The sequence below is a fragment of the Oncorhynchus gorbuscha genome, linkage group LG17 (assembly GCF_021184085.1).
Source record: "Oncorhynchus gorbuscha isolate QuinsamMale2020 ecotype Even-year linkage group LG17, OgorEven_v1.0, whole genome shotgun sequence".
NCBI classification, from domain to species: Eukaryota; Metazoa; Chordata; class Actinopteri; order Salmoniformes; family Salmonidae; genus Oncorhynchus; species Oncorhynchus gorbuscha.
In genome coordinates, this window is record NC_060189.1 from 38,161,112 (window position 1) to 38,183,561 (window position 22,450).

At 43.6% G+C, this 22,450-nt stretch overlaps 1 protein-coding gene across 1 annotated transcript; it reads right to left on the reverse strand.

Annotated features, from left to right (window-relative positions):
- Positions 1–756: 756 nt before the first annotated feature.
- gsc (goosecoid) lies at positions 757–3,132 on the reverse strand. Its single transcript, XM_046309411.1, has 3 exons — positions 2,639–3,132; positions 1,886–2,145; positions 757–1,534 (listed from the first exon to the last, which is right to left on the reverse strand). The coding sequence occupies exons 1-3, from the start codon at positions 2,952–2,954 to the stop codon at positions 1,385–1,387; spliced, it is 726 nt and encodes a 241-aa protein (XP_046165367.1). The 5' UTR covers positions 2,955–3,132; the 3' UTR covers positions 757–1,384.
- Between the last annotated feature and the right edge of the window lie 19,318 nt (positions 3,133–22,450).

Below are 22,450 nucleotides of genomic sequence, written 5' to 3' on the forward strand. Positions count from 1 at the left end.
AATATCTTGTCTAAAACGGTTGATTATTTACTTTTGGTGAGTTGTGTAGGATTTTTAATGTCGTCTGAGGTGAATTTAGGTTGGTAGTTTTGGGGATTCATTCCTGACCAAATTGTTAGTTATTCGATCACCTGTGAATTGACAGAAAATGTCGATATATCAGCTGGTGGTGAATTTCACTGAAACATAACTAACGTTATCATTAGGCTAAAAATACAACTGTTGGTTTGTCAAATTCATGAAAAAGACATCGAAAAAAACATATGGCCTACATTTTTCTAACGACAACACCTGTTGTTTTGAGTATGTTGGTGATAGATTCATCTTTGCTGTTGTAAACGAAATTATTTGTGCTTTTGATCATGATTTTTGATACATTTAATTAAACTGGGACAAAAAAAAACATCTCGTGAACAGTTTTAGTATTCGAAAATATATATTTTCCCAGCGTATATTTTTGCCACATCCAAGGTTTAATTTATGCGCATGGATCGAGAATAATTGAATGTGTTTTCTACCAATACGACACATTCTAGTAAATGTTATAAGAAGACTAGAAGCTCCATATCACCTGTACCATTTATGACTTCTCCATCAAGTAACCCACTACTATGCAAGCATTATCTCTACGCAAAAAAGTGTGTCTTTTGCGTGTGTGTCTGTTTTCAATTGATCTGGGAAACAACCAACTTTAGCCTAATGTAAATCTATAGCATTTTAATTTCCAAAATGACTAGATAATATTATTATAAATAGAAAAATACATTAATTGAAAAGAGACAAACGAAATAGAGATGATTCAGATATGATTTAATGTATATTCATTCTTACTGTAATTGTCGTTAATTGCAACATATAGACAAAACGTTTCAGTCAAAATCCCCAAAACACGCCTGTTGGTTGACAAATATACTCAGTCCATGTATCTTATAAAGGTTGCCCCCGTCTAGTAAGCTCTAAAATACATTCTCCCATTTGATGTGGTTTCAGAATATTCCTCGCAGTAAATCGTGATGATGAATAGACCAAACAATATCAGATTTATAACATTTAGTAATATCCATATGAGATGTCATGTCAGATCGCAAAGTATTGAGACACGCCAGAAAATTGGTCCAGGCTCCTTGCACACCACATCTTCGAGATGGTATGCATAACATTACACTTTAAAATAAATATAAATAGCCTACCCCCATAGCAATAATAAAAAGTAATATTTACTATACAACTGTGCAACATCATGGCAACACATTTCATTACTTCAGTCCACATGACATTTACACTATGTACAAAAAGTCAAAATCTTGTATGTATTGGTGTGGATGTGCAAGATTTGCGCATATATGCAACCAACGGTCTTTTCTCGTTTTGTGTTAGACCAACATCAGCTGTCAGAATCCACGTCACTTTTGCTTTCCTCGGTTTTTTCTGTGGGTATTTTCGTCGATTTGTTCCATTTCTGTGAGTTTTCAGATTCTTCCGAGGACGACCTTTTCTGCCTTCTCCATTTCGCTCGTCTGTTTTTGAACCACACCTATGCGAAAATAGAAGATACAATATTTGTAATTTGTATGAAATATTTGTTAGACCGTGTTGTAGAGTAATTGTAAGGTAATTTGGGCTTAATCGAATATATTCCTGGCACTAGAAAGACGTGATCGATTGCTTTTACTATGTGCGTATAACGCTTGGATATAATGTGTCCTTTCACGTAGGCCTATGAGCGTAATTTTTTTTACAAGGTGCAACGAACGTTCTGTGTTGATACCCATATTGTTTTTATTAAATAATGGAGAGATTATTCACAGGTATTCGGAAAATTAACGCAGCCTAATGTGTATAGGGAGATGGAGCGCAAGCAACACTGCATCGTGCATGCACTCACCTCGACCTTCTCCTCACGTAGATGCACTTTCCGCGCGAGCTGTTCCCGTGTGCCGACGTCAGGGTACTTGGTCTCCTGAAAAAGGTTTTCCAGAGCCTCAAGCTGCTCGTCGGTGAAGATGGTTCGGTGTCTCCGCTTACGTCGGCAGTGGAGCTGGTTCAAGAGCTGGAGCTCGGTCCGAGACAAGGTGCCCACGTTCATATAGGACATCATCTGGTGCGGGACGGGAGAGATAAGCACGGAGCCCGTGCTGTCATAACCTGCATGAAGAAATAAATAAAGATGACATTACATTAGGGGAAAAAATCCTAAATGAGGCAATTAATTTCACACCATACCTAATGGGCCTACAGACAAAATCACAAATTAACCAAACGAAAAAACAACTGAGCACTAACCCAAAAACAACACTTTTTACACATCTATGACATAGCCTACTCATCCCATGTTCCCACCTACACAAAGTTTAGCATTCAAACTATTTCAGTTCATTCGTAAAAGTTCAACTGAATTAGAACAGGCTATACCACAGATATGCTTCTTAGATAGGCTATATAGGCACCAAAATTACTGTCTTTGTAATGTTGCGCAATGGGCGCATTTCTTAGGTTGACACACCAACCAATCTACAATATATCTACCATCCCCTATAAACATAACGTTTTAACTTTTAAGTGTCATTACAGACAGCGTTATATTGTCCATCACCAAAGGAACATGCAGCGTTTTTACATTTTAAAAGGGGCAACCTACCTGTTGGAATACATGGGCACTGTTGCGAGCCGAGGGTTGGGATAGCGCTGCAGCACGCAGGGCCATTGGGGCCCTGCAAATGCAGTTGTCCGTAATAATAGTTATTATATCCTATTCTAGTCCCGTTCACCGCCTGCATCCCCGGGGGAGAAGGTCCAGTTGCGTGCGAGTAGAGTCCATTGTAATCGGTAGCAGTGTAGATGGAATCCGTGAGGTTAGAGAACACCACTGGGGGATTCCGATGGAGGAGCACCGAGTCCTTGCAAGTGGGTCTCCCGGCCAGGATACTGTCGATACTGAACATACCAGCGGGCATCACCGATACGTGAAAAGGGAGATAAAATGCGTTGCTTTTTAAAAGTCCTAAATTCGGTGTAGGTCAGGAGAAAGTCCGTAAAAAGTTCCTAAATATGGGTCATAACATCGAGTTTGTTGACTTTGGCGTGTTTCTCTCGCGTTGGATCGACTCCGGTGGATGCGTTCAGACTGAGGCTTCACTAACTTATTTTCGTGGTCCACTTGAACTCCAGCCCGATTATATGCTCGGCTGACGTCACCGACCAGTTGCGCCTGTGCTGGAGGAGCGGATGACAAACCGAGAGCAGAGATTGGCTGATTTTAGGTTTACCTCACAACGGTGTGAAAGGCACAGATCTGTGTATTGAGAATTAATTCAATTAAGCTAATCCGTACTATTTGCAGACTTTTGAAACAAACCACCCAACTCAGTGCTATGTCAGCCGTGAGGGTTAATTGTAGGCTACAAGGTAAGATAATCAGGTTAATTTCATTGTCAGCAAAGGGATTGGTAAACGTATTCCCTGTGAAATCATTAACGTTATTGAAGAATCAGATATTGCTTCTTGTCAAATCTATCTATATGCTACTAATCAATGTAGCTGTAACGTTTTATCTAGACTACATCGATTTGTGAAACTGTGTGTGTGTGTGTGTGTGTGTGTGTGTGTGTGTGTGTGTGTGTGTGTGTGTGTGTGTGTGTGTGTGTGTGTGTGTGTGTGTGTGTGTGTGTGTGTGTGTGTGTGTGTGTGTGTGTGTGTGTGTGTGTGTGTGTGTGTGTGTGTGTGTGTGTGTGTGTGTGTGTGTGTGTGTGTGTGTGTGTGTGACTCTAATAATCTTTTTCATTTTGTTAACAGGCCCAAGTTTGACAACATCTACACGTCTCAAGGGTCTACCTTTTCTGTCACCAAAACCCAAAATACCCACCCCAAATAACACCATAATATAGACCCCTCCCTCCCATTCTACACATAATGAATAAAAATGAAAATATAGGCCTATAACATTTAATCAAATATATTCCATTGCATATGAGGCTCCGGATCTCAGTCTGTGTTGCTGCATGTTATTTGGGAAACAGTCGGTCTGACACGACCATCACAGAGCTCACCACGGGAGATGGTCGTGAGGAGATTATCTCTGTTTTCTCCATCAGCGGGGCTATCTCGATGGGTAGGAAATCGTGCGTATTAACTTTAAACACCTCCGCTAACTACTCGTTCCATGAACATATTCCTCTAGCTGTGATAAGATAACGGCCATTATCGCTTCTATTCTCAGCGTTAGAGAAAACTTATTACAATTACACGCCTAATCAAATGAAATGCAACGGTGGAAATGAGGCGAATGTTACTTCAGGGCGCATATTTAATTTAGTGAGAATGGACTGAGGTGCTGGGAACGTCTATTCCGAGTCCCTGGGTTATCCACTTCGGTAATAAAACGTGGGTTTTACATTCAGGAGAATGTTGATTGCATTCAAACTATCAGGGATTTAAAAAAAAATAGATTTAGGAATTAGGAGTGGTGGGGACACGATTCACCGGGAATATAAATATAATAATGAACATTGTACAGACAATTACGCCTATGTAGAGAAAAAATTATACAATCATTTAGGTTCAATTAAATATCACATACACCTCTTATTTCATTAAGTTTAATGTATTGTATTGTTCATTAGATTTGATGGAAGAATGTGTAAGAATTCATATAAATCAGTTTAAGCAATATGCCTACTAATGAGATTTTTACAAAAGACAAACACCAAAACACATGCAAATCCCTAAACATGAGTATAATTTACATTTCAGGTCAAAAACAGGCATAGGCCGTTTATGTTGATTTGCTCATATCAATTAGCGTAATTGATGAACACATCTGCAATATATATATTGATACCGGATGTCAATGCTATTGCACAAATTGTGTTACGTACACGCACAAATTATGTTTAAGGTTGATTGGAGTTGAAAGAAACATAGTCTTAAAATGTGCAGACTACTATACTTCATGGACATATGATTTTAGGCATCACACTTGGGACGAATTACAACCACGTTCATATTTTATTGTACGTGAACGAGACGATTATGGAAGATAACAATACGAAAAAATAGCAGTTATTGATCAAATAGCTTAGCCTAACCTTGTTCCACCCAAAAAAATGATCACAAAACAATTCTGGAAAACAAAACATCTAAAAAGCAACGTTATATTTCCATGTAGGGTCAAAGATTTTGTTGACGTCAAAGTTCTCAGAGGAATGGAAGTTAAATTACCCCACTTAATTATCTTCTGTTAACGGTATGAGCTTCGGACTGTCATTCCGAGGTAAGTATAGTGTTTTGTCGAATAAATAACTTGCATGTAGGCTATGTGTATAAATAAGATGCAACATAATTGACAAAGATGGTTCCATTTGTAGGATGAATATTTTCCCATTTTCAAGCAATTTTAGGCTACATGGTGAATTATGTATTGCAGCCATTGTAATGGCTCGTTAAAATGTCGCCTAACTTATTTTACGTGAAAGAAAATGCAAAAAGATCATGGGTCTTTGAAATTTTCTCCAACGACTAGGGGTTGAAATGAATTGCTTGTAGGCCTAGCCTACTGCTTAACTTCATGTATCATTTTGACAGAAATTGGCCTGTATTCTTTTGATATGTAAACATTTCAGCCTTTTATGCGTTATGAAAAGGCACTTGCACTTTAGGCTCTGCTTTGCAGTCGCTGTAATTCAAAGCAAGAAAAAAAACGGACATATGCCGTTATTATTTTCTCTCTTTTTATACATTTCAACTTCCAAGTGGCAGTGAAAGGAGGGAGTCAAAAGGATTGCTAAAACGAAACGGCCATTTGAAATGAAAAGCCGCGAAAGAGGTATGAAGGCACCACTTACTATCTGAATAGATGGCGTCAATCACGGCGGTAAATGGTGGCCCCGTGGACAGCACAGACAGGCATGTACAATGGGAGCCGCTCTTTGCCGGTATCTTTATATATCAGGGGCCTGATCTCTAAAACCTGTTTAAATACAGCAAATCAAAAAGGGACTTTGTAATGCAACCACATTCAAGCCGGGATAAATAAAACGCAGAGAAAGGCGAGGCTCTCAGCATTTGAGTAGGCCTATGAATCATGTATTAAGAACATTTTAAGAGGACATGTGTCACTATAGTGGCTGGTTGACATACCACAGTATATGGACAACCATCTATTAGAAAAATTGTTGTGAAAAAATAGTGTTTAAAAAAAAGTATTCTACGTATTACACCGAACCACTATATAAAACAATCCTGAAATACACAGTGGAAAAGAAAATTCATACATGCACCTGGAAGTGTTTGAGTGGCACCTGGAATGGGCCTACCAGTACTCCTTGACAATCCAAGCCCTGATATTCTAAGTCAAGACTTTGGTCAAATAAACAGGTAGAGCACATAGCACTGTGGGACTGATGCATCAACATTGACTCTGATAATCAGATAATCTGTGTGTGTTGTGTGTGTGTGTGTGTGTGTGTGTGTGTGTGTGTGTGTGTGTGTGTGTGTGTGTGTGTGTGTGTGTGTGTGTGTGTGTGTGTGTGTGTGTGTGTGTGTGTGTGTGTGTGTGTGTGTGCGTGCGTGCGTGCGTGCGTGTGTGTGTGTGTGTGCGCAAAGTGCTAGACGCATACATACACAGAGCCATACACAGCCAGGTGTGCGGTGCCAGACTCAACACTAAATGTGAACTGGTCTGGTCTGGTTGGATTCATTGTGTGGAGATGACTTAGACGACTGTCTATTGTCCCAGATGTGGATCCAATAGGGGGAGTGTGTCTGTGTCTGTCTGACTGTGTGTGTTGGAGTGTGTCCTGTGTATGTCCACAGTGGAGTGTGGGTGGATGAGTGTCTGTGGAGTTCTAGATGCATACACATTTCCAATTGCATTTTTAGTCATTTATCGCTCGTATCCAGAGCGACTTACAGGAGCAATTAGGGTTTTTACACACACACACAGACAGAGTCATACACAGTGTGTGCAGCGCCAGATAGTGTGTGTGTGTGATTATGTCCTGTATTTGGATGCAAGGGCCACAGCAACAGGCCAGCCTGGGCAAAGGATTAAGAAATACCTCTCTAAAATCAAATGTATCATTTCACATACAGCCGTGGAGAAATCCATATTTATTATACATGTCAGAGCTGTCATGTGCAGGGTGCCCGCTTTACAGTGTTACAGTGTGCCTTTTGTTGGATCACAGAGGGCTGCGTTCAACGACACCGGCGATGACACCATATGAAACCCATGTGTATGTGAGAGTCGAGCAACAGTTCAAGGACACCCCGAAAGCGGCTGGGCATTGAACAAACCACAAGTGCTGCAACACAGCCTGCACAGATGTAATATATGCCACAAACATCATACGTTCCCCTGTTACAAAATGTAGTTATGGTCCAAAAGCATGTTCCTCACACATGGAATTTAACTAAGCCACAAATGTAATAACCTCAATGTCTTGTAGTGTAAAATCCCTGCAGGCTACTGTAAAAGACACGTTATCGATACAATTTCCATTCAATTGACAAGCCTACAGATTGATACAACCTTATATTAATTTGATACAGATTTAACTTACCCTAGATTACTATTCGTTATTTGGTGTCTGATTCATTGTGACATGCTCCTCACAAAGCATAATAGGCTCTGTTGTTTTGAATGATCTGTATCAAATTAATATAATATTGTATCAATCTGTAGGCTTGTGAGGAGAATGTCACAATTAATCAGACACCAAATAACTAATAGTAATCTAGTATAAGTTAAATAAGTCCCTAGTAGTGATTGTAAAATGTAAATTACAGACATTCTCATTGTTTGGAATAGCAATATAAATATAATACTAAGAGCTGCCCTGATTTCAAACCATCTGATACAATGTTCCAACCGATCCAGTAATATATGGAGGCATCTGAGCAGCATCCATTTTGTGGAAAATTGAGGAATTCGGATGCTGAGTACAAAAGTGCCCTGTATGAACATGTTGGCCTATAGGCCTATATACATTAAAGAGCGAGGGCGTTGCGAAGAGAGAGTCCCTCCCGCCTGTCCATCTTCAAAATGGCCGTGTAGACATGTATTGAGCCGAAAGCCGCTCCATCCTGTGTCCAGCAGTCATTTTCGACTTAAACGGTTTCAGTCACTACTAACATCAAATTTCCCCAAAGAGCCTGTCAGGAGCCAGAATTGGTCCGCTCTTTATTTCAGATGTTATTAATCATTCATTATTGTGTGAATCCAGCAGCCAATCATGGTAATTAGTGATTAAAAACAGCTCTATGTGGTGTGATGCTAGCACTAAGACTGGAGTGCAAAGCACACAAGGCTAGAGCCCTGCCTGCCCGCCTGTCATTTGACCATAGTTGAATCCCAAATGGGACTCTACTCCCAAAACAGTGAACTAATTTTGACCAGAGCCATATGGGTCCTGGTCAAAGGTAGTGCACTAAATAGGGTGCCATTTGGGATGTAACCCATGTGTCACGTCAGGAATCAGAAACGCATTTAGGCTACACTTTGCAGCAGGGAGCAGGGGGGTGAAAACCAATGTGCTGCCCTCCCCACCTCCTCTCCTTTCAGCTGTGCCTGGCCGCCCGGGCAGAAAGGTGCTACTTAACATGCTTTAGAATTGCAAGAATTTCAAAGCAGTTCAAGAAACCATGGCAGAATCATAATGGAACCTAGAATTATTCTATCAAAACAGTCTGCAGCGAACGGATATGACACGGATGGGTTGAATATAGCATATTAGAACTTTAACCCCACCACCTTAACGTCAGACTGAAATACATGCGGCACTTTGATTTTCACATGTCCACATCTGATTGCCATTTGCATGTATTGAGATCATAAAACTAAAAAAAAAAAAAATTAAACACAGATATTCCTTTACGTTTCCACTCGGAAATGTCTTGCACAATCATTTCAATGAGAGCAATTATGTTTTCATTTTTTATTCATACGTATTTGAATCATTTGAATAAATATATGTAATACAGTTGGGTATGTGTTGTTTTAAATGTAATATGAAGTTATGACAAGTTTCATCTTTGGTGATGTGATTGTGTGAAGAGTTGCTTGTGGTTCAGTTTGTCTGGTCTATTAAAAACCATGGGCCGTGACAGAGACAGATGTACAAGAGGCATGTCTGTCTGCCATAGGAGGGGGCTAGAGGGCTCACCGCAGTGTCAACTAGCAAGACACCCATCAAAACACTGATTAGCCCAGAGGGGCAAAGTATCACGCACATGCACAAACAGAGAGAGACAGACAGAGAGAGGCAGAGAAACAGAGAGAGACAGAGAGAGAGAGAGAGGGGGGGGGGGGTAACAGAGCAGAGAAAGATTTGAAGAGCTGAGGAAATACAGCACATGAATCCTCCACCAATCAGTTGATAGGAGGTAATAGGGGGGCATTTGGGGCCCAGCCTTTGTCTTCGTCTCCTTGTGTCAGGGCTAGTTAGTGAGACCAGACCTGGACTAGAGTATAGACGGAAAGTACAGACAAACAGGCCGAAACAGCCACCCTCAGGTCAGCCCCATGTACCGTAGTGGCACTACACCAAGTCCTCTGACTCAGGACGAGGAGAGGGAGGAAAAGAAAGTGTAAAGACAGAGAGAGTTCTAAAACAGAACCATATTGTTGTGATCTGGGGGGTATTACCCTGAGCTGAGCACCTGGGCTGAGTTGGTTGGTCAGCCTTCTCCTCTGCTCTGCTCTCGTAACTCAATCTTTCAGCTTAACTCTGTCTGCTACTGGTGGTGGTCTCCATTAATCCAGTACAGGTGCCAAAGATCCTTACAATTAACTATTTGTTTATCATCTCCAGTGGTGGCATTGGGAGAATAGAGAAAGTGTGTGTATGTGTGTCACATAATATCACTGTAAAATCTTCAAGAATTCCATTTTAAAAAGTCATAAAGAAATCAAGTTAAAAGGAAGGAAAGAAACAAATCATGTTTAATTTCTTTATTTTCTTCAGAAAAGGGATACAAATTCGTAAAAACCTTGAGCTCTTTCTATAAGACGATACCCCACTCAACTCCTCAGTCACTTCTAGCCTCTGGAAATTAGAAGCTCATTTCAACAGGGCAGCCTTTGTGATTTACAAATAATTTGACGTGCCAGCTAATAATCTTTAATATCCACTGATGACAGAATGGAATTAGCCACATATTTTCTTACAAACATTCAATTTTCTTCCTGGTTGTGTAAGCCTGGGCCTTAATCCGGTCTTTATATGGCCTTGCAGTATTAACCCTTCTGAAACACCCACAGCACAGAGGCTCTTGCTGCCTGCTACTGCCGGCCACTCCACTCCATTCCACTTCGCACCGCTCTTCCCTCCTTTCTCCTTTTCTCTCCTCTCCTTTCCTTAATCCTCTTCTCTCCTCTTCTTCTGCCCATTTTCTCTCCTCTCCTCTCCTCTCCTCTCCTCTCCTCTCCTCTCCTCTCCTCTCCTCTCCTCTCCTCTCCTCTCCTCTCCTCTCCTCTCCTCTCCTCTCCTCTCCTCTCCTCTCCTCTCCTCTCCTCTCCTCTCCTCTCCTCATCTTCTCTCCTCTTCTTTCTCTGCTCCTCTACTCTCCTCTTCTCTCCTCTTCTCTCGTTTCTCGTTTCTCTCCTCTCCTCTCCCCTCCTTTCTCCTCTCTTCTTCTCTCCTTTCTCCTCCCCTCTTCTCTCTCCTCTTTTCTCCTTTCTCCTCTCTCTCTCTCCCCTTCCCTTTCTCCTCTCTTCTTCTCTCCTTTTTCCTCTCCTCTTCTCTCCCCTTCTCTCTCCTCTCCTTTCCCTTCTCAGAGGCTCTGGGGCCACAACACGCCTGGTCTGTGTATGCTACACAAGCTCGGCTCAACATGCCTTTTGTTGAGCCACGGGGTCCAGCGCTGCAGCGTGCCAGCGAGACGGGTTATTCGGGAGCCTGAGAATCAATCCAGTATTACAGTTAAGCTATGTAATAATGACCATCATTAGGCGTAACTGGAGTGTGGAGCTAAGGGATGGATTCGCTTAGAAACCCCTCTCCCGCTAATAACCTACTGTACATTCTTAGGGAAGTTGATCATATACATAATTTAATAATCCTGGAAATACATATTAACATTCCCCATAGCTCTAAACTGTCAATGATTTGGCCTCTGGCGCACTGCAAGGTCATACGATATTAAGCCCCTCGGTCTCCCCCGAGTTATAGGGAGTCAAGTTGCGTATTTCCCCCTCTTTCTCAAAACCACACTCAGAGAGGGCGAAGCCTTTCACTGAAAGAAATGTGTGTAAAATTGACTTACACAGTTTGTTTTGAAATCATTTAAATAATCAATGTGATGTCAATGATCAGTAAGACAAATGTTGTTCTTGACATGAAAAAGCATCAGAAACTACAGTGCTGGGGATATGTACTCATTTACTCTTGTTTAGCGTATGGACGTTTGCCATTATCTTATCAATCAACTGTTTCCTTCTAATGGATGGAACTCGCTCACCATATTTACTTGATAAAGTCAGTTCATGCCTAAAATAAACGGAACATTCAATTATGGCAAGCATAACTGTCGTAATAAACAATGCATGGTAATGCCTTAAACCTTTAGTCAACCCATAGTAGAACCTATCAAATTAGACCACTCTCAGTATGTTGTTATTGGCACGAAAATGCTCTAGATTTTATCTCCAGTTGGGTAATTCAATAAGAACAACTGCATTTTTAGTTATAGCCGTATGTTTATAATGCTGTGGTGCACGGGTGGTTAATGTAGAGTGTAATGGGGAACTTGTGTTTTTTCAGTAAGGAAGAAGATTAGAAAGTCCTATTTTATGATCACGTGAAGTGTCTTTTCATGTAAGGATGGGACAACCTTTTTAAATCAGAAATCAAGAGACACGTGTTATGCAAATATCCGATATCTACTTACACTAAGATTAGTCACAGTAAACATTATGTATAACTGTACCAACGTTCCTACAGGTAAAGATTAGATCTAAAAGCCTCACCCTTTTCCACTCAAATGGTCAGAATCAGATATTACAGTACAGGCTTGACATATTCCTACAGACAGTATGATTGCATCCCAAATGGCACCCTATTTTCTATATAGGGCACGACTTTTGATTAGAGCCCATAGGACTATTTAGGGAATAGGGTGCCAATTGGGTCCGTATTGTTACTCCCTGCGGGTCAGCTGCTGAAGATTTCTCTGCACCTGCCGCAGCAGCAGGGACCATTTCTATGAAGTGGAATAGATATCCAGTCAGATCAGGACTCTACAGTGTTTCCGCTAGGGGATCAGGGACCAGGGAGGTATTTGTGGGACTAATTGGCCTGTATCTTGTCAGAGAGAAAATAACAATTGGCAGCCCCCTGATTCAAGCAGCAATTTCTGGAGGGAAAAAAGTTTTGAACTCAAATTTGGTTTAATTTCCTCTGCACCGATAGGAAGGAATGACACATCCCCTTATCAATCCTGATTAATTTCTATAAATTCAGCAGTGAAATTCAACCACTCGGCCCAGCCAGGTTATAGGGTTAAGCAGGGGGACATGAGGATAATGTTTAGAGTATTTTGCTAAAGAGACCTCATCTAGTACTTCATGGCAGAGAGTGGAGTGATGCTATTTTGAAAATTAAAAGTCAGCATTTTTAGGTTGCATTTCGATTCCACAAATAAATGAGTCCAAGTTATATTAGTTTGTTACTAACACGCTAGCTCTGAGTAAAAGAGACATATTCCTATAAACTAGGTTCCAAACATGGGGGTTAGTGCTTATTATGTTCTTCCTACACTATTGTTAGACTGTTTGACAAGTAGATCACTATTAACATTAGACTTAGACTTTTGATGCTGACGTTTAACACCTAATACACCCAACTGTATTGAAAGATAATAAGTTAATACGCCACAGAGACATAGCACAAACAACAGTAGACCTAATATTATTAGTCCATGCGTTCAAATAGTTTCGCTTGAGTTTGGGCCAACAGTTAGTTAGGAAAACCCAAGCAGCAATAGAGACCAATGATAATCCTGTCTACCCAGTTTAGCTCTGTAAAACCCCCAGGGCCCTCTACGGACCTAATCCCTATGGAGTTTCCAAATCACTAATCTAATCTACTATCAATTAGAAAAGGATAAAGAGCCTGGGTAATTCATCTGACAATAGAAGGAGCTGGGGAACAAACTTATTTTATGCACTAAACCGGTCTTGGCCATTGGTTTGCAGCTGGAGAAGGGTGTTGAGAGGATGAAAGGCTTTATTGACCTGCTGTGAAGGTGTATAGAGGTGTAGATTAACACATTTAGCTAACAACAGGTCCAGGGACAGTTAGTGGTGTTCAACTCATAATGGTAAACATGCAGATTATGGATGAGGAGAACTGATCCTAAAGGTGTGACCACAGTGTAAAGTACATGTAAGTGGTCAGTGAAAGAGAATGAGGCCTCTCTTTCTCGCCGCCTGTCACAAATAACCAAGCCTACTCTTATTGTCCCGGCTTGTTTGAACCAAGGTAGATGCTTTAAAACTGCACTCAGCATGCGCCATGGCAACAGGGCTGAAGACGCTGAACGGACGGGTGGCAGGCGGCTTTGGGAAATGTGGCGTTTAAGACATAGTAAATCCCTGGAGCTGCACCACCACTCCCCAGGCACCACCACTCCCTCTACAGACGAAGCGACAGTCGGCGTACTCGAGTTTGACAATGATTGTTTTCAATGCCCCCCCCCCACCCCACTCCCCCGTCTCTGCACTCTGTCATTTGGAACAATAATAAACAAGTGCCAAGGAGAGCAAAAAACCTGCTGAAATCTATTACCGGGAACAGTGTGGTTATGGTGGGGAGAGAGAGGAGTGCGAAGGGGAGCGTCATATTCTCCCCCCTCTCCTCTCGCCCACTGAAAACATCAGTGTAATTTCCAGTGCCATGCTGATTCGGGCCAGGCTTGCCACACACTCTCCTCTTATCTGATCTTAACGGGTGGTCTCTGTTCTCCCCTCCTTTACCCCAGAGTCACAGATCTGGATATCTTCTCCACACCGCACTCAGTTTGGGGGTTTCAACTGTACCCTGAAGAACTATTGGAATTATTTTGAAGGGGAAAGGGAATATGTGTGGTTATTATGGACTGGAAGATTCAATATTCCCCCTTTAAAATGTAGCTAACCGTTTTCTCTTTTTTGCTTGATTGGTAGACTAATACACTTTTTTTACAGGATATTAAAAACAAATCAAATCAAATTGTATTTGTCACATACACATGGTTAGCAGATGTTAATGCGAGTGTAGCGAAATGCTTGTGCTTCTAGTTCCGACAATACCATATTTATATTAGGTATAAATATGTCTTCCAGCTGTCCACCCTGCACATGTGAAATCTCATACCAAATACACAGAAGGGCCGAGTAATGAAATTAACCAACAAGCTAACAAAAAGGTAACTAAACCATCATCAAACTCTAAATGGTTTTGACACCACATGGTGGACTCCATTACAATACTAAATCAAAGAGGTGAATGTGATCTGGGAATGCAGGAAGTTAAGGTTCACCTTGCAGTGAACCAAGGTGGCACTAATGCATGTGTTTCTATGACACAGGCATAAATGTGCATGCTTATGAACAACACCCCCATTTGTTTTCCAGTACCTGACAGACAGACTAGCCTCGCTGATTAAACCTGTCCAGTCCACCAGATCTCCTGGTCCACATGGAAAAAATGTCAAAGATTTTACTGAGTGACAGTTCATATAAAGGAAATCAGTCAATTTAAATACATTCATTAGGCCCTAATCTATGGATTTGGCATGATATAGAATACAGATACGCATCTGTTGGTCACAGATAACTTGGGCCTCACAATGGGCCTCAGGATCTTGTCACAGTATCTATGTGCATTGAAATTGCCATCGATAAAATGCAATTGTGTTCATTGTCTGTGACTTATGCCTGCCCATACCATAACCCAACCACCACCATGGGGCACTCTGTTCACAACGTTGACATCAGCAAACCGCTCGCCCACACAACATTCTAGTTTGTCTTTTTGTTCAGTCTGTTCTGTTCTTATTTATCTGTTTCATTCATATCAATTGGATGGAATTTGTTTGATATTTTGTGTATAAAACTTGATTGATATAAATGTTTGTTCCTAACGTAAGACACTAAGTTCTGGAATGATATAGGAGTATTTGATTTGTTTGAGGAAAATGTAGCCTATGTTAGTACGATGTTATGAATACAAATATATTTTTTTACAGACAACAAGTAGAAGCTGGCTAGGTAATTGGTTAGGAATATTTGATTTGTTTGAGAAAAATGTATGATATACATGATACATGTATGATATAAATGTATGATTGTTTCCCACGGGGGACCAGCACACAAAAAAGTACAATAATGTATGTACTCCCTACTGTAAGTCGCTCTGGATAAGAGTGTCTGCTAAATGATGTAAAATGTAATTGAGCAGAAAATATATTGGACAGAAACCAAAAAAAAGAAGAAAACTGACAAAGAAAACGTCTTTACATCGGCAGGCTGTTTTAACACATCCATACGTCAAAAGAAGCAACAGAAAACTTCCCTCTTGGATGTCTAGAGAACCTTTTCCCCCTCAGACAAATGAAAATTAAATGAGCACAGCACATCACACACACTCTATCCATTATACAGAGGTTTCATGTAATGGCTGCATAACGGCTGTCCACCATACACTCAAATGCATTTGAGCTTTCATCTCATGTCATGGCAGCCTCACGTTACACAAACATAAGAATTTAATAACAGCTTGTCAGCAATGAATAAAATAAAAAACCTTCCAAATCAATTCATTCATTCTCTGTATACCTCATGAATACAGTTGTCTGTCAAAACACGCAATTCTCTATATTGTGAATATTATGCTTGGCTTGACCATTATGCTTGGCTAGAATCATATTAGATTATATCGATAAAGAAAGAGAAGATGAATTGGAGATAGAAAATTAAACCGGGTACCTCCTGCCATCAAGCTTTATTTGTTTCGTACTCATTTATTACATGTGTTCCTGGTTACTGTATTTTTTTGCTTTTGCAGCGGCTGTTATTATTCCTTGCCACAGAACCTTTTCTTTGGTTTTGAATAAATTATACAAGCGTTTCCCTGAAGCATTAGGCCCTTGTTTTGTCAAGACTTTTGAGAATGAAGAAATGACTCGTTTGCCATTTGATAATCATGAAATCGGATACTTAAAATCATCTCACAGTGTTACATTTTGTAGGGAAGGTACGGGAACAGGGCAATAGTCTAAATGGAGCACACATTGAGTGCTGAAAGAGAGTCTATACTATATAAGATACTATTCAAGTAGTAACTACTACAAACAATGGATCCCTTTAAACTAAAGTGATGATACTGGATAACAGTTAGGGATTCCGTATTGCTTCATTGTTCTTTTTGCAAAACCTGGAAAGGAGAAATTAAGGGTGACTGTCTCAAAACAAAATAGCCTGATTAAGAGACATTTATTATTACCAAAATATCAATGGGTGGTAAAAATCAGCTCAGGTTGAAATTTCCAGCTCAAATCTCCATTTCCCCCTCAGAATCCACCCAAAGCTGGATCACAACTGCAGTTCGATTGAGTACAGGCCTAACTGAATGAACAACAAAGATGGAACGCAATATGACATTTTATTAAATAGTTTGTAGAAAGGCCTCGTCTCCGAGGGAAGATCCTCAGAGCCAGATGATGTGATGGCAGGTAGACCTATGCGGGGCTGCTGGTGTCACGTTCGTTGTATGGAGGAGACCAAGGCGCAGCGGGATAAGAGTACATAACTCATAACTCTCAAATGCAGGGCACTGACCCCGGGCTGGGGACTGTAGTGGGAGGTTCCGGACTGTGGCCCGTCGTGGGAGGTTCCGGTCTATGGCCCATCGTGGGAGGTTCCGGACTGTGGCCCGTCGTTGGAGGTTCCGGTCTGTGGCCCGTCGTTGGAGGTTCCGGTCTGTGGCCCGTCGTTGGAGGTTCGGTCTGTGAACTGTCGCCGGACGCTCTGGACTGGGTACTGTCGCCGGACGCTCTGGACTGGGTACTGTCGCTGGACGCTCTGGACTGGGTACTGTCGCCGGACGCTCTGGACTGGGTACTGTCGCCGGACGCTCTGGACTGGGTACTGTCGCCGGACGCTCTGGACTGGGTACTGTCGCCGGACGCTCTGGACTGGCGAGGCACACTGGAAGCCTGGTTTGTGGTTACAGCACTGGTGGTACCAGGGACACGCACCTCATGGCGAGTGCGGGGAGGAGGAACAGGGCATACTGGACTGCCGAGGCGCACTATAGGCCTGGTGCGTGGTGCTGGCACTGGTGGTACCAGGCTGGGGACACGCACCCTAGGGCGAGTGTGGGGAGGAGGAACAGGGCGTACCGGACTGCTGAGGCGCACTATAGGCCTGGTGCGTGGTGCCGGCACTGGTGGTACTGGGCTGGGTACACGCACCTCAGGGCGAGTGCGAGGAGCAGGAACAGGGAGTACTGGACCCTGGAGGCACACTGTAGGCCTGGTGCGTGGTGCGTGGTGCCGGCACTGGTGGTCCCGGGCTGGGGACACGCACCTCAGGGCGAGTGCGGGGAGGAGGAACAGGACGTACTGGGCTCTGGAGACGCACAGGAAGCCTGGTGCGTGGTGCTGGCACTGATGGTACCGGGCTGGGGACACGCACCTCAGGGCGAGTGCAGAAAGCAGGCACATGACCTACTGGACTGTGGAGGCGCACTGGAGGTCTGGAGTGTAGAGCTGACACAACCCGTCCTGGCTGGATGTTTATTTTCACCCTTTTTATTGGGGCTGCCTCTCGGGCTTCCTATCTCCACTTGCCTCCATGGCAGGCAATCCTCTACTGCCAGTATCTCCTCCCATGTCCAGGATCCATTGCCGTCCAGTATTTCGTCCCATGTCCATGCTGTCTGCTCCATTTAACGTGGATTCCCCATTTAACGTGGATGAGAAGACTATAACGGTCAACTTCTGGACAGGAAGCGTTTCTGACAAACAAAGAGGTGTAATGGGTTCACACTGAAAAATACGTTGTATAAAGCTTACTTCATTATTCAATGTTTTTCATTATTTTCACTGCGTCGGGGATAGCATACACAGACGTTTCCGTTTTACAGCACTCTTCAGTGCGTGGGTATAATTGTATTTTAATTCAAAACAACATTTGTAAAGAGCTACAGATGAGCAGCAGGTGCTTCTAATCAGGGTTACCACTCATCTACCAATCCAGGATGTGGCTTTTCTGGTCTACCTGTATACAAATTAGTCACAAAGAAATACATAATGATAGGGTATGGGAGCGGGGCCCCGAAGGGCAACTCACAAATCAATCGGCCTAGGTGTCCGCTCACCTAAATTCAATACAGGAAGAGTTTCTGACCATGACAGAGAGCTGTGTCTGCAACACTACTGCACTCTTCTTCTGCCTGCCATGAAACCAGTAGACAATGGGATATGGTATGGCCTAAGGAGGTACAAGCTCTGGACCAAGAAAGGAGCCGAAGGTGAAGCTGTAGAGATCAACAACATTATGCTGGGGCCACACAGCAGCAGAATATTCTACCCAGGACAGACCACCCGATGTTATGTCTGTAATTCCATGGACCACCAGGTGAAGGATTGCAAGACTGTCAAGTGCTGTAAATGCAGTGAGTTCGGCCACAAGTCCAGAGACTGCACGAGTGAAAGCAACAGAGAACAGTGGAAGGGGAGCAGAACCTAAAGTGCAAACAACCAACACAGCCAGCAGATGAGCCCGAAGAGCCCCAGATTCCACAGAACGTCCCCGAACAAGATGAGCAGCAGAGATGGGAGGAAGAGAGAGCTGTGAAGAGGAGAAACACGAACCCAAGGGCAACAGCCAGTCCTACAGCCGGTCTGACAGCACGCCAGAGAGCAAGAGTGACGAGGAGAGTGATTACAGCTTCGAGTCTGCCAGTGAAGAGCCACCCCAAGACACTTCCATCCCTGATGACACAGGACTGGTCCACTCAAATGGAGGCTCATTATAACGACCCACCAAACCTGGCCTGTACTCTAGTCACCTCCTACCTCCTTAGTGGCTACCCGACTCTGCTCCCAGACACTTCCAGCTTCATAGAAGTTACCCATCCATCAAAAAGGGGTAAGAAATGGTCTGTATCTAATAATTTAAATTATTATTTCAAATGACCAACAAATGTAAGTATTTATGTTTGAAACGCGTACCTTCTACTGTTATATATGTATTTAAAATATATACAGGTTAAGTTATGAAATATGGACAGATTATATTAAAACTAAAACAACAAAAAAGCAATGAGATACAGTATGATGCAGAACAACTTGTCTGTATCTCATAAACAAGATAAACAGAAAGTAAATTATTTTAGACTGTAAAAAAAAAGTGAAAGGACCATTGGAGCAGAGAGGATGGCCAATTGCCTGGGCCTAAGGCAGAGCATGACAAGCGACCTAGTAGCTGGAGAGTGAGAGGAATTATACCCAGTGTCGCTGCCGTGGTTGCAGATACAGTTCTGAACGAGTGACCAGTGGCATTGCGGTGAAAGATGACACCTTTATATTACTTGAGAAAGGAGAAAAAGGAATTTGGATGCGGGTTGAAGAGGGACAAAAATAGAACGAGGAGCGGGTCGAAGGTGAATATCTATTAGCATAAAGTATACAATGTAAAACAGAATTGAGTGTAAATGCGAGCTATTATGACAGTACTCCAGGAACCCAATAAGAGTGGGGCTATAGTGATTAGGGTGAAAAGATCAGATCAGAAAAACCTAAATCAAGTGAAGGAATAAAAGTAATAGGAGTTGTGAACTCGCCTTTAGAAGGAAACCATGGAGAAGCAGTAAGACAGCCTCGCGAAAACATCAATGCGGAGAGATACCACCTAGTCTGAGGGCTGCGAACATATGCTTTAGAATAGGAAGTAGCAGTTAGTTTAGTATTCCGATTAAAATCGTTGTGTGGCAATTAAGAAGAATCGGGCTGATTTAAATATGAATGGACAAAGATGGCACGAGACAAAGCAACGAGACAAAAAGTTGCCTGAATTAATGTGATTCGCCTAGTGCGACATGCTATTGCTAGGTCCATGAGTTGAGGCAAACTATAGAGTTACCCTTTATCTGTAATGTCAGGGCGATGAACTGCAGACTACGTGGCCTGAAAATCCACCAGAAGAACAGGAATGGGAAGCTGTAACGGCGTTCATCTGTTGAAGGAAGAGAGTCGGACCGAAATGCAGCGTGTTGGTTTACTCATGACTTTAATGAAAGAATCGCGGTACATGAAATAACTGATACAAATACAACAAAACGGAACGTGAAACCTATTACAGCCTATCTGGTGAACACTACACAGAGACAGGAACAATCACCCACGAAATACAAAGCAAAACTATGGCTCCCTAAATACGGTTCCCAATCAGAGACAACGAGAATCACCTGACTCTGATTGAGAATCGCCTAAGGCAGCCAAGCCTATACAACACCCCTAATCAGCCGCGATCCCAAATTCTACAAACCCCAATACGAAAAACAACATATAAACCCATGTCACACCCTGGCCTACCCAAACATATAACAAAAACACAAAATACAACGACCAAGGCGTGACAGAACCTCCCCCCCCTAAGGTGCGGACTCCCGGAAACACCTCAAACCAAAGGGAGGGTCCGGGTGGGCGTCTGTCCATGGTGGCGGCTCCGGCTCGGGACGTGGACCCCACTCCATTAATGTTCTTGTTCCTCCCCTTCGCGTCCTGGGATAATCCACCCTCTCCGCCGACCATGGCCTAATAGTCCTCACCCAGATCCCCACTGGACTGAGGGGCAGCTCGTGACTGAGGGGCAGCTCGGGACTGAGGGGCAGCTCGGGACAGAGGGGCAGCTCGGGACAGAGGGGCAGCTTGGGACAGAGGGGCAGCTCGGGACAGAGAAGCAGCTCGGGACAGAGGAGCAGCTCAGGACAGAAGCAGCCCGGGACTCTGAGGGGCAGCCCAGTACTGAGATAAAGCTCAGGCAGGTAGTAGGCTCCGGTAAATCCTGGCTGGCTGGCGGAACTGGAAGATTCAGGTTGACTAGCAGATCTGGAAGATTCTGGTTGACTGGCAGATCTGTAAGAGACTGGTTGACTGGCAGATCTGGAAGAGACTGGTTGACTGGCAGATCTGGAAGAGACTGGTTGACTGGCATAGCTGGAAGATAATGGTTGTCTGGCAGATCTGGAAGAGACTGGTTGTCTGGCAGATCTGGAAGAGACTGGTTGTCTGGCAGATCTGGAAGAGACTGGTTGTCTGGCAGATCTGGAAGAGACTGGTTGTCTGGCAGGTCTAGAAGATCATGGCTGACTGGCGGATCTAGCTGCTCTATACAGACTGACAGCTCTGGCTGCTTCTTACAGACTGATAGCTCTGGCTTCTTCATGCAGACTGACAGCTCTGGCTGCTTCATGCAGACTGACAGCTCTGACTGCTCCATGCAGGCTGACAGCTCTCTGCAGACTGGCAGATCCTGGCTGACTGGCACTTCTGGCGGATCCTGGCGGATCCTGGCAGACTGGCGGCGCTGGGCAGACTGGCGACGCTGGGCAGACTGGCGACGCTGGGCAGACTGGGAGCACTGGCGGCGCTTGGCAGACTGAGAGCACTGGCGGCGCTGGGCAGACTGGGAGCACTGGCGGCGCTGGGCAGACTGGGAGCACTGGCGGCGCTGGGCAGACGGGAGACTCCGGCAGCGCAGGAGAGGAGAAAGGCACTGGCTGCGCTAAACAGGCGGGAGACTCCGACAGCGCAGGAGAGGAGAAAAGCGCTGGCTGCGCTGAACAGGCGAGGCACACGAAGGCCTGGTGCGTGGTGCTGGAACTGGTGCTACAGGATCGAGGACACGCACAGGAAGCCTGGTGCGGGGAGCTGCCACCGGAGGACTGGAGTGTGGAGGTGGCACAGGATGGGCTAGACCGTGAAGGCGTACTGGAGATCTTGATAGCAGTGTAGGCACAGGACGTGCAAGGCTAGGGATGTGCACAGGAGGCCTGGTGCGTGAGGCTGGCACCAACTTCACCAGCCGACTAACACGCACCTCAGGTTGAGTATAGAGCACTAACTCAGGTGCTATCAAATCCCCGACACGATCGGTCGGACGAATATTGTATCTATAGCACCAAGCTAGCAACTCCCTCATTACTCTCCACTCCACTTTCCCCATTAACTCCTTCACAGTCTCTGCTTCGCTCACCTCTAACACCTGCTCTGGTTCTGGTCTCCTCCTTGGCTCCTCACAATAAACAAGGAGAGTTGGCTCAGGTCTATCTCCTGACTCCGCCATACTCTCCCTGAGCCCCCCAATACATTTTTTGGGGTGACTTTCGGGTTTCCCTCTGCGTCGCCGTGTTTTCCTTTTCGACTCCATTCCGTCTATAGCCCTCCTCGCATTGCTGCAGTTGAA